The following is an 18,420-nucleotide window of genomic DNA, read 5'->3' as shown; positions in this document are numbered from 1 at the left end:
AATAAAGAAATGCTTGTGAACTTCTGACCCCAACGTTCTCTAAATGTTTTGACATTTAGCTGACAGAAATGACATTGTTAATCCATACACATTGAAAACAGAAACTTTAAGCCTGATTTAATATCAGACAGTGAGAAAATTAGGGTTGTGGTTTTTTTGCACCTTGTTTAGGCTCTTTACTTTTTCATGCAATAAATTTCTCTGATTTTGCATCAGCCTTGCTCTGACATTTGTGAGCTCTTTGGAGAATACAAAGGCTTCTGAGGCATTCATTTCACAAAAACTATTGCCCTGTGTATTTCTTGTACTGGTTGACATGACTTACACTAAAACGCCATTAATTTTTGCATGTATCTATATAATTACTATTTTCTTGCACAGACAGTGAGGAACTTTTCTCTCTCTCTCTCTTACTGTAGAGCAGTTCTCACCTTTGGCCCCGGTGGTCCAGGTTGTCCAGGTTTTCCATGAGGACCAGTTGGACCCTAGAGCAAAATCAAAATAATATAACATATTAATCCTTTTCATTATGTAGATGAAATCAACATAAGTGAGGTATCATAGTTCCATTAAGAAGCTTTTTCATTGGATCAATATAGAAAAGGCCCACAATCAGGTATGGTCCGGACCCCATAATTAAATTGTTTTGAGGTTTTAAATAGGTACAATTTTAAAATCTCAAATATTTTCTGTGATGCCATTCTTTCATCTTAAAGGCTTTTTAATGTTACAGAAGAGTGACAGGAAGAATACTGAGCTGGTTTTCCATCTGTGAACCACTAATCAGCAGAAAGACATATTTGGGGGAAAAGGCTGCTACAGTTTTCACTTACAAATAACACTAATTACAGCAAATAACACTAATGACAGCAGTGTAAAAATCTAAGAAGCTCCAGCACTCTTTTATAAAAACTGAAGCTATCAAAAAGAGTAACATTTCCATTATGCAGCTGAATGAGAACTTCTTACCACAGCAGATAGTCTGATTAATTAAATAGCTAGTTTAGTTGTATCAGCTACCCTGATCTTACAGGTAGCAAGATCATGTTAAACTCTTCTGCTATTGTGTTAATGCTGTGATAGAAGAAAATGTTTAACATCCTTGAATAAAATTACTATTACAGGTGAAAGAAAATTCAACGTTTGCCTTTTCAGTGTCAGTGAGGCAGATTATAGGTGTGAATGTATTTTTTAACATTTTTTAATAATGATCTAAAAGACAATTTAAAAGTGAACCAGATTTTTCCATTGGATCTTGAGATGTGTCTGTTCAGTCAGGCTGTGAGAGAGAAAGGTATAAAACAGATACCAGGAAGGATGTACAGAGTGCAGCTGAGTTCTGTTTCATCGCTTTATGATTTCAACCTCTGTCTGTTGGGAAAGATGCTGGGTTTGGAAATATTGGCAACATTTCTGTGAGAATACACATGCACATTGCTATAACATGCTCAATTTTATTTATGTTTTACCATTACTGTTATCTCACACAGTACAGTGAGGTTTACTCTCCTCCCAACATAAACAATAACAGATTGCTCTTCATTGGTATTCTTATATATTCCTACACATAGCTCTTGAAGAAAAATAAAAACCACTAAATTCTGATCTGTGCATGTCTACGTATGTACAAGAGCATGTACCAGAACATAAAGATTATAGAAATTAGATCATAAAAACAAGAACAAGAATTAATATAGTTCTGCAGACCAATCCAGTAAATTTTAGACAATAACTTATTATACAATCCAGTTTTGACTAATTAAAAGTAAACTCTAACTAGTCTGCACCTCATCACAAAGGCCCACATCAAGTGGTACGCTGTGATTCATAGGATTAAACTAGGATAATTTTTACAATCAGAGAGTCAGCCACAATACACGCAATAGCTTTTCACTACAGAGCGATCTCAAGCTACACTCTGGTTTTACTTTATGATGTAGCCTTTGGGGCTTAGAGTGGGCGTTGTAAGAGCCAAGTTATTTATTAATTTTTAGTAGTAGACATGCTTTCCTGTCTGCCAGCCTCTCTCCCTTCAAGCCTTTTATGCTTTTTAAAGGCATTACAGAGAAGCTTATACAGTGTAGAGATTTACAGAAAATTCCTTCTGATAAAAGATCCACGAAGAAGATGCTATTTGAGGAAGAGCAACAACCAGAAGTGATCGTATAAATAGACATTTACGGTTCCACGTAACCTATCCATTCAACACACTGTGTTGTGTTTTGTTTCCAGAAGTCCCTCGGGGCTCATGGCGTTATTGCAGCATTGCATCATGACAGCCCTGCCTTGGCAGATGCTTAAAGAGAAGTCTGAAGATCAGAGTGAAGATGTATCTAGTTTAAATGCAGCTGCTGGTTGCAGATGGTACAGTATAGTTGTTATAATGTTGATGCTCAGCGGTAGTTCAGTGTTTCCTGAGTTATGTGAATTATTTCATCCTAATATGTGCTTACAAAGCTTCCTAACTACAGTCACACCAACAACAGAAGCATGTGTCGGCAACTCTGTCTAAAAAAGTAACTGCTGTTTTTTTCAGGTAGGCCAATTTTACAAATAATATGTTAAACTCTTGAAATATAGTTAGATAGATAGATAGATAGCATTTATTGTCATTGAACAGAATTCAACGAAATTTTCCATCTACATGCTTTTGGATAGTAGGGGTTCAGCCTTATATATTATTTGCTTCCATGTGTTTACACTTCTTCCTGTAAAATAAGCAGCTGGAAGAAACAGCCCCACCTAACCAAATAAATAAAAAAACACCCCCCACACACACGCACGCGCACACCCACACTCACACATCTGCTCTGACTGATCTGATTCGTCAGCTCCAAATCAGCTCAGCAGACTGCTGCAATTCAAAATACCAGAAAAGTCTGCACTAAATCAGTGTGCAACCCTGAGGTCAGGAAAACTGCAACATTATCCTCAGGATGCAAAAAGATGCAATAATTCTGTTTACAGTAAAACATTTAAATTTAATCCAACACTTGTGCTTTTTTGTAATGTATTGCTTTGTGTTCGTATAAAAACTACATAGAGACAGAAATACAGAATTCACCTTTAAAATATTTTGATTGCATAATGATGGAAAAAAACCTCGCATATCTGGATGTCAGTATGCTTCACCCTGTGCGATGAATTACATCCACTTTACACATTGTTGGCAGTTTGCCATCATATATGCATGAATGACTCACCCTTGAACCTCTCTTTCCCGGAGGACCAGGTAAACCAGGAGGGCCAGGAGGACCCTAAAGCCGGGAGACACAAGGATAGGGAAAGATCGAGACAGTTGGAAAGAAGCATCAATAGAAAAAGGGGAGTGAGCGGGAAAAAAAAGAAAGATGAGGCCGTGTGTGTTAATGGCAAGCGATAACATGTAGTCCTGCCGCCCAGGACTCCATAAGCATGTTCCACACTTTTGCAAGAATTCTATAACTCAAAAGAGACTTGATTTGTCTTTAAACTGTAAGTAAGATAGACACTAATGAGAAAGTGAGATTAAAATAACTTTTTGTAAGCAGCACTTGTCTTGACATGAAGCCCACCAAGTTAAGTTTCTATAAACACTACTCTGAAAATGTTTAATGAAATAATGAGAATTATTACACTTTAAAGAATTTTACATATATCATTTGTTTTTATCATAATATTTGAAACATATTTTATTTATCTGTCTTTGTAACTAAGACAACTGATTGTTTACCTGCCAACAAAAGTTTAGTCAGTTCAGAACACATGACATTCTACATGTTCATCATTAATTGTAATTACCAGAAAATTTCAAATTTAAGCTTAAATTAAATAAGTAAAAACAGGCTAAGAAAAAAAACATTTAAATCTGATGCTTCTATCTTTACAAAAGCACAAGATCTACAAAAGTATTGTATACCGACGTACCCAACGCTGATGTCTGCATTCACATTTTTAAAGATGGATTTGTTCAAAAAAGTTTAGTGAATGTTAAGGTGAACTTTTTGTCGCCTCACATCATTGTATTTTATTTTGACTTTTTTTGACAGATCAAACACAAAGAAATTTAATTTATGTACAAAGAAAGTTGTTCTGTCAGAACCTCAGCAGTGCCTGGGGTCGAGTTTAGTACGACGCTACCGTTTAGTTGAAGGCATGTTAAGATGTTAAAATGATACAATCACAGCCCAGAACAAAATCCAACTGAGAATCTGTAAAATCTGATGCTCACAGCAGCTCTCTGTTCAATTGGACAGAAGTTCAGCTATTTTGTCTGAACCCTTTGCTGATGATGACAGCAAAGCTGGTAGAAAAGATCAGCTTAGAGTATTTCTGCAAAATAGTGACACTGGGGGTTGGATACATCCCAACCCAAACCGTTTAGATTTTATTGTCTAACAAAAGGTGAAAACAATACATCTTTTTCATTTCACCTCACAATTATGTACTAACTTATGTTCGTTTATCCCTTAAAATTCATGTTAAATACATTAACGTTTGTGGTTGAAGCAAAAAAAAAAAAGGTAAAAAAAGATTATCTTTACAAGGCATGTACATGAAGTCATATTTATACTCTTCATGTCTATATTACTTTTAGTAATTCAAATTGACTTTCCCAGCTCTGCCCTGATGTGGACGTTTGTGACTTTGAACTACAAAAATATTGTTGTTCTAATGTAGTACATCCACAATATAATGTAGAGAAAGAGTAGAAAGGGGAAGAACAATGTCTGTATGATGTTCTATGTGCTATATTTTCAATGCTAAATTGATATTTAAAGTTTTGCACGAGCTAGTGAATCCAACAAGTTCCACTTGTGCATTCACAATATTAGTCAGAGTGGTGAATGATTACTAAGGGGACATCAGTAGAGAAACAGCTGTTTGTTCCTCCAAACTCCCACATACAGGGAAATGGAAACAGTGAATCTTCACCACGCCTACACAACAGTGCAGGCCAGAGAAACAGAAACACTCACATGGTCAAAACATAACTATTTGATTCCATTTCATTTTGGATTTATTAAATCTTCAAATTTGTTGCATTTTCATTTCTAAGGAGAGATAATATTTATACTGTGGTACGTGCAGATTTAGGTTTTATTATTATTTACTAGTGTGGAAAGCAACAAACTCAATCTAGCTTGCTAAAGTCTATTAAGAGTTTTCCGTTGATGATGACTAAGAAGTAGCTAGCTTTTCAGTAAGCTAGCTACTACTTAGACTTTTATCTGGGTCCAAATTGGTCTTATGGACCCAAAGAAGTCTCGGAAACCAAATTCTAACTTTACATAAGACATACTGTCAAATTCCATAATTATAACATTCAAAAATTGCTACGAAAGCGCAAGTTACTAGAATTGAAAGTCTGAAAAAAATAAACGACTGTGATCATTATGTGAAAGGAAATTGTATTAGATGGTCATTAATATCCCAGAAACCACAAGGTCAGATTCTTCCCACAGACTAAAAAGCTGTTGGAACAAGAAAATGCTGGCCTCCAAGACAAAAATAATCAATGCTGCAGAACTGAAAGCACATTTAGGAAATCGGTTTCTCTCTATTTAGTTTTGCCTGAAATGCCGAGACAAGACTAGTCAAAAAAACCCCCCAAAAAACAAAAAACAACTAAAAATTAAACAAACAAGACTAGTTACTATATAAACATAGAAAACTACTATTTGCAGCTGCAAGACCACACCAAACACATCCCAAAAGTGAAACGATAAAAGTCTTTCAAAAAAAAAAAAAGTCAGAAATGTCTTGAAGAGAAAATGATAGTGATCCTTATATTTTTCCTTTATGGGGCTATTATAAACAGAGAAACAAACTCTATTCTGTGGGGGGAAATCCTGAAACGTACAGATCTAAAACAGAACACAAGAGTTTGTCAGGACAACATAAACATTACGAGGAAAATATACAGGTCGCAGGAAGAAGGGAATCTTTAACTATGTCTACATGTGCAAGATTCCTTCATTGAACTGAAATGTACTCAGATTAAATCGTCCAAATGTATCATTTATATGGGCACAAAATCAGTTAATCCGATCATGATGAGTGTTAACATGCACCAGGCTTTACTAAGAACAGAATCACTGACATGCACTGAGTTGTAAAACTTCCCTAAGAAAACACAGAGAAGTAGTTGTAGTTCTGTCTGTACTGAACATAAAAATAAACGCAGTAGTGTGTTCATTCTGAGTCTTATAAATGCCCAGAATGGACCCACAGCAGGTTCTAGTAACAGCTGAGACATTACTGCACTCCATAATTAAGCTGCAAGCTAAGCAGCCCATGCTGTTGGTCTTCCTGCGTCACATGATGACAGAGCGTGAGGAAATGAACATCCTTCAAAGTTCTGTGTTGCCTCCAACTGTGGCTGCTAAACATCTGTCCAAGACATATGGCACATATTTGCAGTCAGGTGAGTTTGTCACAGTCAAAACAAGTGTTTACATGCACACTGCTCAAATGATCAATCAGCGTAAACCACCTTACTCATTCGGATTACAATTCATTCCAATCAAGCTGATTCCGATCAGATTATTCCAACTGTGGCGTCTACAAGACATATGCTTATTCTGGTTGGCTGTTTATTCCGATCACGTATGTCCATTTAAATATGCCTTCTGTGCTTTAGAAGGGACGCTAAAAGACCAGAATACGATTATAGGTAGCAGGTGTTTACTGCTATATGGAGGTTTAAAATAGTTAGAGTTCTGAGTTTCTCTAACTATAATTTGGTTCGGTTTTGTTCCTTATAGCTTAAAAACAATTAATTAAATCAGAATTTTCCAAACTTGTCATAAGGAGTCTTATTTTTAAGAAGCTTAACTGGCTTTAAAAACAATAAATGTTAGAATTAATGTTCTTGTTCTTAAGTACTTCAGTACACTTTCAAGCTGACCACTCAGAGGAAACCGCTGACCTTCAACTAATGCAACATTCAAAACATGTCTGCAGCTAAACTGTCAGAGTAGCTAAGACATATACTATTTAAGGAAAATCATACAAGATCTGGGGTCAATATCACTTAAATCCTCTAAGGAACATTTCAGGTAACATTGATTTAAACTATACTTCTCAATAGAGTTGCATTCAAGTTTCATGCATTCAAATCAGTATAATAATATAGACGGTCAGTTGGATGGACTCTGCCCTTAATGCCCATACCGGATGCAGAGTATATATTTAGTCACTGAGATGCTAAATTACATAAGAGAGTGTGTAATGATATAAAAGCAAAGCATCAGAAAAATGTGAGTATGTTACATTTAAAATCGCTATCACAATTTTTAGAAACAGTACCAGACAACATAATATTGTCCTCCTACTGTGCAGCCATACTTTCAAATAATATATCTGGCCACTTGTAGGGACAAAGGCCTTCATTTTTGGAGACATGTTTTGCAGTGTGATGGCACTAAAGTGAAACTGTTTGACAATAATGACCATCATTACACTTGAAAAAGAGAGGGTTGCTGGTAAACCTGGGAACACCATCCAAATAATGAAGCATGGAGGTGGCAGAATCATGTTGTGGAGCTCCTTTGATGTTATATTGGTACACTTCATAAAATAGACAGCATCATGAGGAAATATCCTTTCTTGGAAATACTGAAACAATATCAAAAGACATGAGCCATGCAGTTAAAGCATGGGCTCAAATGGGTCCTCCAAATGAACAATAACTCCAAAAATATAAACAAAGTGGTTACAAAGAGACAGCAAGGAACAAATGTGTGCATCATTTTATTTGGATGTATCCAACTGTAGCTCTGTCTTTGTAACATATGGAACAAAGGGTTTGCTTGAGATAAATACGAGGACCAGATCGCTATTCCAGGGGCTACACAATTATGCTAAATTGGCTTTAATGCCCAAAGTTCCATCGTCAAGCAAAAAACCTGCTAAAGACTGAGGGATAGGCAAAGAGGCATATCCCTCAGTCGTTGAGTCTTGGCCAGGGGTCTGAAACTCCAGACATCAGCGTTGTTGTACTCCAGCTGTTAGATTCATATCTGCTTAAATACACCTGCCTCAAATAACAACAGTAACATTAGCAAAACCCAAGATTCAAACATGTTGTGCTTCGGATTCATCTAAAAGTTGATGGACTGGTTTTTGGAAAGTGGAGTTTGAGACTTCAGAAAAAATCTGATTTTATACCACTCAAATCACAAGGGTAATCCAATTTAATAGAGATTATGGTGCTGACTGTTGATTGTCCAATAAAAGCACTTCTGGAACTTTTATTTCCTCTGTGGAGACAACTTTAAATGAGTCCTCAAGGTTCTCCCAGGGCTGAGATCAACTCCAGAAAAACTGATTTGAGAACATTATTAAACCATCCAGTCAGCGTCATGGTAATCCTCTACAAAGAACAAATCTTTTCTGCCAGAGCTATCAGTTCATCCTACAACTACATAACAAGCCATTGTATTTTTATGAGATTTATTCTAATGTTAATCACAAATATCAGTACAATTAGGTGGTGATCACATCACAGTTTGTTCATCTGCCATAGTTGCAAATCCTAAGTGCTATTACACATGAAAAATGACAATTGCTTTGAGTTTCCTCACATTTTAAGAACTGCATTATGATAGTTAAAAATCTTTAATGTATCCTTTTGTTTATTTTAGAAAGTCATATTACAATAAGAATTTGATGGTCTTAAACCAATTTAGGTTTTCTTGCATTTTGTGCTCAATGAAGTGGTAAAACCAAACTCTACAAAATCCCAAAAATTATAAATCACACATTAATTCACTTACCGGAGGACCTGGCTCTCCTTTAGGACCATTTAAACCATCTTCATACTCATAAAAGATGTTTGGTTCCTCATATCCGTAATCATATCCTCCATAGTCTGTGTCTTCATAGCTGCCATCCAAAGCATGGTGTTCTGCAGTGTCCACCTGGTTTTCCCTGTACAAAGTAGTGCCATTGGCTTTGAAATGAGACTCCAGAACTTGATGAGTCTGTCGATGCCTGAGGCCAGAGTCCCTGAAGGAGTTCCTGAGTCCTTCTTTCCCCCGACTTTGCCGGACTGGAAAAGTAACACCTGGAGAAGCTTCAAAAACATGTAGATCTTCTGAAGTGCTCTCTTCTTCTGTACTGTTCTCCAAATGATTCTCTTCTACCCTGGGTTGACTCTGTTTGGCCAACTCGCTTTTTGAAGTGGTGATCCTTCTACTGTGAGCAATGTCCGATTCTTGCCCGCTCAGAGTTGTTTGTGTGGAGCTGTTAGGCTCAAGCAAAAACGGGGTTGAGAAGGTTGACGGTTTCAGTGTGAAAATGTGGCTTTGTTCCCTTGGATGTAGTTGTGTCACTGGGCTCAGAGTTGAAGACTGTGTGTCAACTTGACTACTTGTTAACAGTTTGTCAGCTGTTGTAAATTTATTAGAAACGTGATGTGTAGCTGCTACTCCAAAAGTGGACATTGTCGAAGGGTAAGAAGGATGGTCATTAGCCTCAAAATCCAAACTAGAATGTGACAAAGGTGATCGATAGGTGTCGGCCAGCCGGCATTGTTTTTTAAGGTATTTGCAGTAGTGTGCAGCAGCTTGAGCTGAGGGATAGATATCTAACTGGCAGACTTGACCAAGAAACTGAGCTGCCTTTGAGTTCATCCTACCCAAAGTAAAGAGATTGCCAGATTCTCCCAATCTCTGTGACCTCCCCAAGGTCTGCTCTCGCTGCTGCACTGCTCCACAGTCCTCGTAGAAGGACACTGAACGTGCTCGAACACCAACAGCAAAAGCATGCTGCTGTCCATCCTGCCAGTTGTGGGTGAAGTAGCTGGAGGACTTCTCTGCAGTGTAGACTACTACCTTTCGTGGCAGCAGCTGAATGCCAAAACGCAGTCTGTCCCTGCCATCTGTAACACTAAAAACAAAAGCATTGTTGGCTCGCCAGGAGCTCAGGCTAATCACAAAAGAAAACTCAACTCCAAACTCTGAATGGAACAGACTGCTTGCTGGGATCTCATAGAGGGAGTTTGTGTCGAAAACCACCCCATAGCCAGGAAGTGGGATATTCGAAGGCAGAGGGACATCGGTATGAGTGGTGTGAGGCGAGTCTGTCCTCTGGTAGGGATCGTCTGTTCTGCTTTGATTTGTAAGCCCCAGTTGATAGAGAATATCCACACCTGTTGGGAAGAAAAGAAATTGGTAAGATTTATATAACCAGACTCTGCTCAAAGCTATTGTTACATCTTTCATAATTATTCACAAAATTTATGGGCAATTCAAACCTGAAGTTACAAGAAGTATGTGTACTAAGCAACTGATTTTGAGCTTGTTAAACTTGTCTTACTCTTTTCTCCTTGTCTTACTCTTTCCAATTCAAAGAATGGAAAACAAGGATGATTTTCTGAACCATTACGATGTAAAAACAACATTTAGCTGGTGCTTATTTTATTTATTTATTTTTCTAAATATTCTGCAATAAATTCAAAATTGTTCTCAATTATGGCATAAGTGGAATAATCGCCATTTTTTGCATTCTTTTTGCACTAATTGGAATAATTGTTGCTTTTGTTTTAAATAAATTTGTGAGACCTTAAGCAATTTTATTGGTTTTATAAAGTCTAAATACTGGTTCGTGCCAAACATTGGCAACAAGTCTTGTCCATTCTGTTACCATTTAAAGACATTGGCCAATATTATTTTTACACATTGCTAACATGTAATTCAGGATCTAAGGATAAGTTATGTCTTATATTACGTATCTGGATGGTGATCAACCACAGTGCTATTAATACAGCGTCTCACTTCTGCTTTTCCTCAACAGGATGAATGCAGCTGCAGTCCAGATGAATGGCAAGAACTTGGAATGCTTGAGACAGCACAATAATTCAAAGAACCAGCATTTAAAGTTTATTAAAACAATATGTAATCAGATATGTATATAAAAAACTACTTGTTCATTCTTTTTCTACTTCAAATTTAGGGAGAATTTATGCTAAATATGTCAAAGGTGATACACAGTTTGGCAAAAACCCCAAAAGGCATAACAAAATGACAAGAACAATACACAGAGCTCACATTGGAAGCACGATAATTTAAGTTGAACTAAACATTGCTTCAGAAATAAATATAATAAATTCCAATGTTGTTAAGTCTAAAGAACCAATATGAGCAACAACAGATATACCAAGTATAAGGTGTAACTGATATAACGTTGGAGTCTCTGTATGCTGGTCAGGTATGTTTGACACAAAAATCCAGCATGAGGGAATGAGAATACAGAGAACATTTAAGTCCCATGATGCTTTCAGGTATTTGTGTTTTTGCTGGATTACTGCCTGTAGTAGTTTGTCGTAGTTTTCAGCATATCTCCTGAAGAATCCCAGCCCATACTTCTTTGGCAAAAGACCCAATTTCCTTCAGATCTGACGGCTTTCTGGCCTGGACTTTCGTTTTTAGTTCTCACAGATTTTTTAGTTGGACTCAACTCAGAACTTTGTGCAGGGCAGTCAATGACATAAACTTTTGATGGAAGTTCTTCACTAACTTTAAAAATGCGGGTAATGGTTATTTTGGAAGACAACATGGAGAAGCATGTGATGTGCCATTAGCTAGCATATTTCATCCGGCTTGAAGTTTTCCCCTCTTTTTCTTGGTCTGCTACCTTGCTTATTCCTGGGCAGAGCTGATTGTCACCCTGAACACTGCAATTCCTCTCTTTATTAGTGTGGCAGCTGCTCTGTGGTTTTCATAGACCTCTGTCACAAGTTTGCTTCCTAGTGCCTTTAAAATCTTCTACTTCCTAGCCTTGCAAGGTTTGACATCTTTCTTTGGATATCTTTATGACAGTTCGTAACGCTTAAGAGATTTTGTTTTCGGTGTGATATGACGATGATATAACTGTAACCTGTTAACCTAGAAGTAGAGAAATTGTTTGTTTTTACCATGTATGCAACAACTCATTGCATAACTTCAAGTCAGATTTAATCTTTCAATCAACTTCAAGCATTTCCACCACCATGTTTCATCATGGCAATGGTGTATTCATTTTATCCCTAGTCTTCATGATGCTGTTTTGAAAAGAACAGTTTCTAACAAACCTCTGAGAACTTTCAGAACTGTGTATACTGTGTAGAAATGCACAGATAATTACTAAGTGCCTTCTGAAGGGTTTTGGTTATATAATATTTTATTTCGAAGTATCAGGAAAAGTTCAAGGACTGCCCATACTTTTGAAGGAACTGTGTTTGTCCTCTGTGTTTGATGAGGGCAGAAAATAACTCAGTTTGAGCTGCAGTGCTTCAGCAGCAGGGGAAGGCACAAAACAGAGAAAGTACAATAAACATAAGAGAGACACAGGGAACAATATTTCACATAGGAAAATGTCCCACAGCACAGATAGAAAAGTTTGTCACACCACAAATCAGGTCTTATTTTTAAACCTTTATTTAACCAGGTGAGATATTAATAAATTCTTATTCACAATAAGAATTTGTTCAGGGTATCTTTGCCTGTTGGCAACTTCAGACGAGATCCCAATTAACTTGTCTCAGACTTTAAGACAGGCTGCTTCTTCAATGTGTGCATTCCTCCACCCTGCATTATGATGGATTGATTTTTCCTGGCGTGGGATCATCTGATTTACAGTAGATATGTGGAGTATTGACAATGCAAGATGGAAAAATCCGAAGCCTTGAGGCATTATAGTCAGTCGGTGAGAGGAGCAGTAAAGACTGAATACGAATGTAAAGCTTTGACAAGCTGTGACTTCACTTACATCCAATGTATCACTTTACTTGCAGTGTATATACAATTACTGAATCCAGTTACTAAAATTAATAAATAAAATGCAATTTTTTTTGTAAATCTAAATCCCCTCTCCTTTCAGTAAAAAATCTTTTCATGAATATGTGATAAAAATAAGATAATTTTGGAGATAGTTTTGCTATTTCTGAAGAAAATTAACTATAATAGTCATTATATGGGTGAATAAAAATCTCTAACCAAAAGCACAAGCAAGCTAGTTATGTTTGCCATAAAGACCAGTAATATAAATTACAGGAAGTGGTCCTGTGGATTTTTATTTTCTTTAATGTAACTCCCTAAATGCCACATTTGTAACTGTAAAATAAGCTCTGGGCCTGCAGTGTTGCTGTTTTACCTTGAGCAGAGTAGGTGTCTTCTGCAGAGGGTACTGCTGAGCATACTGACAGGAGCAGGAGAAAGTTCCACCTACAAGAGCAAATAATAATATGTAACTATTATAGATTAGCATAACAAAAAAAAGAAAAACAATTACATGTTTAATATATGCATGTAAAAATGCACCAGTTATTCAATAAAACTCCAAATATTGGAAGATTTTATATAAGAATTGTTGTACAAGTGTGAGCCTTCTGTAAATCCTGAAATATGTTACAAGAAAACCAGATTTGTTTTCTTGGGCCACAAAGCAACAAATCTGGTCTAAGAAAGTTCTTGTTGTCAAATGTGCACCAATAAATCCACTCTTTGGTGCAGATGCTGATACTGAGAGAAGAAAGCTACAAGTTAGCTAATATCAGAATCAAAGAGGTGTTTAACATGAAGCCGTTATTATTTCAAAAACAATAATGAAATGCCATAATTTCTATGACACATTGAGAAATGTCTGTCATTCATTCAGTTTGCAAGAAAGAATGATACTTACAGCAATTAATATAGAAAATTTGGATAGAAAAGAGAAAAACTGCTTTTTTAAAATCTCAGTTTAGAAATATATAATTTCTCAGATAATCTGCAATTAATGGCAGCCACTTCCACTCACATATTAAATAAAGTTGAATCTTGAGATATTAAATTTTGCTCTGTGGAAATTTGCTCATTTTGCAGCTGAGCAAAATGAGCAAATGTATTATTATTTATTGTTTTTTATTTTATTCTTTTATTTGCAGACTTTTATTGTAAATAAAGAAAGCAGACACATCTGCAGTCAGTCAGTGAGACTGACTGCTATTGTTGCTGTTGATGTATTTAATTTGCAATTTTTAACATTCATTTCTGTTTAAAATGTTTCCCTTACATACCTTTGTTATATCATCACAGAGTGCAAATTAGACATCTCTTAATGTGAAACCATAGTCTAAGTAAGAAAGTGTTCAGATTTTAAAAAGGTATTCGACGCTGGCAAATTATAAGCAGAAGACTTTAACAAAAAAGTTAAGAGTCAACAATTTAGATGAAAAAGTAACAAACAAAACTGGCAAATGCTAAAGCATCAGAGCAGAAAATAGATGACATGCATGCCTTGAAACTTAAAATCAACAATAAAAGAAATCAAAATCCATTTGTATTGGAAGCAAATGGGATTGGATACAGGAATGTTTGTCTAGTGCTGATCAAACAGGACTTATAAAAGCATTTCTAACAGAAAAAGCAACTAACTATAAAAGCAACTAAAAGAAACAACTGTTCTCAGTTATTTAGAGAACAGAGCTGGTTGTCAAGTAAAACTGAGAACTGTACTTCAGTACAAAGTAGCATAAATGTGACATCACTGCAGTTTCCCTCTTCATTTTTATTATCTCCATATTATTGACAAAAATTACATTTCAGAATCCATAGTTGTATGCAAAAGAAATGAAAGATTGACAAAATGTGACAAAAAGCAACCTGCAGTTCTTAAAAAGTAACCCATCTTCTCGGTAGGCATTTAAATTTGACATTTTTATGTTAGAATATGCAGCCGAGAGCCATGCAGTGAACATCGCCGACTCATGTTTTATTGTTTCCAGGCTAAGATGGACTCTTCCTACTAAGCTTTTGTTGCTTATTGCACACTTAGTGCTTTTTATTGAATAAAAAAGACATGAAAGAGAAAAAAAAAAACAGAACTAAAATTTAATAGGACAAGTGTTTATCCGGCCCTTAAAATTAAGGTTGTAAAAAACACTTTGCGTTTTAATCTTTAAGATGCCTTTCAGGGGAGCACCAGGCTTTCTGTTTCCGTCTTTTACTGTCTATATAAAGACACTCATCTGAACACTAAATACCTGGGGGAAAGCATCTGACACAGAAATGTAATTAGTTCTCTAGTATGAGTAATGCATGAGTCTACTTGTTAGTGCGACAGCATTCTGTGGTGGAAGGAACCATGCAGAATGTGTGAAGATTTTAAAAGATGAATGAGCTTTAATTCCAACAGAGATGTGACTTGTTGAAAACAAAATCAATTCCCTGCAGGTTGTTACCCAGAAGAAGAGGATACACTATGAGTAAAAGCAACTAATTTTGACCTCGGTAGATTTTTGCTATCAGGGTGAGTAATCCTGCATCTACATTCAAACTAAATTAATGAAAGCATCCAAAATAAATCTGGGATGGTTGAGACAAGAACTAGTTCTGTTTAAAAGAACTCAAGAAATACTTTGGAAATTTTCATTTGAGGAGATAGTCATTTTTTTTCCTCAACTGTATGTGTTTACTACAGAATATCAGAGCTACTATAGATGAAAGAAAATAGACACAAGGGAGTAAACATCCACCCCGAAAAACAAAAAAAAAATTAAAAGATATATTCTATATTTATGAGAAAAAACTTGGATAGTCTCTGATGTCAAAAAGTTATACATTTACAAGAAAAATATTTTTTTTTCCAGGATTAAAGGCATGGATTTACTATATTTACAGCAGGCATTGTCAAGTCAGAAATCTCTGAGAAAAAAAATCAGAAATTTTCTGAGACTACAAGATCTGACAATTGCGACATAAAAATATCACAAATGGATTGAAAATGGAATAAAATCAAATTGCTAAGCAAGTCTGCTGTTGAGCATTTATTAGCTGACCTTCAACATAACTGAGCAGAAATTGAAGAATTACATCCTTATTTCAAAATAAGAGTAAAAAGGATCAAGGAAAAAAAAAAGAAAAACTCCAATAGCATTTCAGGATACATAAAACAATAAGAAATTACTTTTACATAATATTCTATATCAGGGGTCCCATCAAACACACCTGGATCAAATAAACTGCTCGTTACCAGTCTATTGCAGAGCTGAATGAATGCTGGTGAGAGAATTCAGACATTTTTAGAGCAAAAATCTCTCTAGAAAGAATGGTAGGATGGTATCCCTTGAGGACTGGACTTGGAGACTCCTTCCTTACACTGTGTCAAATGTAAACCACCAAAAACACTTTAAAATATATTCTTCATATTGCAACCAGATCAATCATGTCTCCAGCAACAGCTGCTTTCACAAGTTAAAGTAGTTATAATAACTAGTCATAATTTTTCAGCTGACACTGTGAAGGATGTTTATAGGACATGAAGAGACAGTACTCCCGCTGTTTTAAAATGTGTCTCTGCACGACTGAAGGGAACTTTGTCAACCAAGATTTTTCGTTACTCTGTAAATCACAGGGGATTGTTTTCCACAAAACAGCATGACCTTCTACAGGCATCTCCCTTTCAAAGTGACAAGCAAAAAAACTGCTTCCAGTGTCCTGTTTAAGACAGACACCATTGTTTGTTTTTTCAGCTCAATGTGGCTCTGTGGACTGGTAGGGAAAAGAAAAATACAATCAAAGTCAGAAAATAACAAGGAAAAAGGAGAAGAAGACAACAGGAAATCTAGTGGAACAACACAGAGACTGGCTTTAAGTCAAGAAGTGGGAAGCTGTACTGTCACCTGTTCCTCATTCAGAGAGGTCGTGTGACATTCCACAGTCGGGAACGGAGAGCCAGAAAATGCAATGAAGAAAACCGAACTTGGGGTGGATGATTACAGTAATTCATCTGTTGAAATGATGGGATCAACATTTAAAGGGATAAAAGTATCTGCTTCCAGTTAAACATTGGCAAAAGAAGAGAAATGCTAAATATAAGATTTACCATTACGTTTCAGATGTGTGGGGCATCTGATACTGATTCAGAGTCTCTTAGTATTATCTCTTACACAAGCTCCATTTTGTGGATTTTAAGTTACTACATCAAACAACCTGGGTCATTGTTTCAGCACAAGTAGAGGAACACATGCAGACAAGGTGTTGGACATCCTCCATAACTGTCGCCAGGACATGACAAAGCATTTTTGTTTTGTCTTATGTGCCTAGAATCCTTGTTCCTGTTCTCACTTTAAATAGAAAGCCATTCCTGGCAGTACTGTATTGGTATTTCCCTCAGTCAACAGAGCTCTGTTTGGGGAGCTTTGTGCTGTGTTCAGCAGCCAGCTCCATTAACTGCAAGGAGCTGGGTAGCATCCTTCACTGTACAGTATGTGGGGAGTGGGTGTCATGTCAAGACTATAAATAATCACAACTTTAAAGTCCCATTCCAGCAGTGAATGGGAGAATTAGCTTGGATCTCTAACAATGATTCATTCAGGAGAGAAACGGGCCAAGTGCTCTACTCAAGGTTTATTAATTTGCTTGCATTATTCAGAGATTTCAGTCAGGATCCCAATTTGAGAGCCTGTTAGTGACTTGGCAGATTGCCTATCAAATATATCTGCTAATGAGAAACAAAGTATGTGAAGCTGTTGATTTACCCCAAGCAGCTTCAATACATTAAACACATTAAATAGTAATTGATCCCGTTGTTTTCTTTTACTGACTGGCGGTGGTGGACACAAGCTGAACTGCTGTTTTTTCTTACTTCAGTTTTAAAGTGAAAGTTCTTGAATTTATAAGAAGACATATTGTAGCACCTGAATATCATGACCCTCGATTGACCAAAATTCAACCCACTTTGCTGTATGGCTTTTTTCTTTTTTTTAGCAAAAATCATCCCAGTAGCTGAGGTGATTCACATAGTTACAGTCATTATGTGATTAAGGTTTATGAAGCTTCGCCTTAGACCCAGTGTAAAAGCCCTGCCTCTGCTTTATGAACTTGACAAAAGAAGGAAAAACCAGTAACTCAGACATACAGTTGATAGCTTTTGATTCTGACACTGACATAAATTAGAATAAAAAATATAAATCTATGATGCCTTCAAACAATTTTGATAAACTCAGATTATAATGTCATGAATTTGTCAGCCATGGATAAGTTCATTTAATTAACTGGCATTTAAACATTGCTCACATGTCAATGTATTTAAAGGTACACCTGAAACAAACTGTTCCTTCCTGCGAGGAAGAGAGTCTGGTTCAAGTCTGGTTCAATCTGGGAAACAATTTCCAGTTGACTGGAAATGTGTGCTGCTGTGTTCATCTATTCAGGCAATTATGTGCAAGTATTAATACCAGACATCATACTGTTCAGGAAGGAGACAGGAAATGTCTCTTACCTAAACCTGTTTAGGTACAAAACATGCATTGTGATTGAATGCAAAAGATCTTGTAGAGATGTCAGCTGAAGCTGATAAGAGATTGAAATAAGTCCCTGGCTGACATGAAAGGACACTCGGAGAAAAAAAGATGCCAATATTCTGACGCAACATAAAAACATCAGATTACAGTTTGGAAATGTAGTCAGGAGAACA

General features: G+C 36.3%; 1 protein-coding gene across 1 annotated transcript in view; it reads right to left on the bottom strand.

Annotated features, from left to right (window-relative positions):
• Positions 1 to 18,420, bottom strand: part of col24a1 (collagen type XXIV alpha 1 chain) — an 83,796-nt gene that overhangs the window by 60,940 nt on the left and 4,436 nt on the right. Inside the window, exons 2-5 of the mRNA XM_032572380.1 lie at positions 13,117 to 13,187; positions 8,760 to 10,135; positions 3,204 to 3,257; positions 432 to 485 (exon numbers count right to left, since the gene is read on the bottom strand). Coding sequence (XP_032428271.1) covers positions 432 to 485; positions 3,204 to 3,257; positions 8,760 to 10,135; positions 13,117 to 13,187 — 1,555 coding nt within the window. The remainder of the gene's footprint in view (positions 1 to 431; positions 486 to 3,203; positions 3,258 to 8,759; positions 10,136 to 13,116; positions 13,188 to 18,420) is intronic.

This window comes from Xiphophorus hellerii, chromosome 9 (assembly GCF_003331165.1).
Source record: "Xiphophorus hellerii strain 12219 chromosome 9, Xiphophorus_hellerii-4.1, whole genome shotgun sequence".
NCBI lineage: Eukaryota > Metazoa > Chordata > Actinopteri > Cyprinodontiformes > Poeciliidae > Xiphophorus > Xiphophorus hellerii.
Note: the sequence above shows the minus strand (reverse complement) of the source record. Positions and strands in the feature narration are given on the sequence as shown.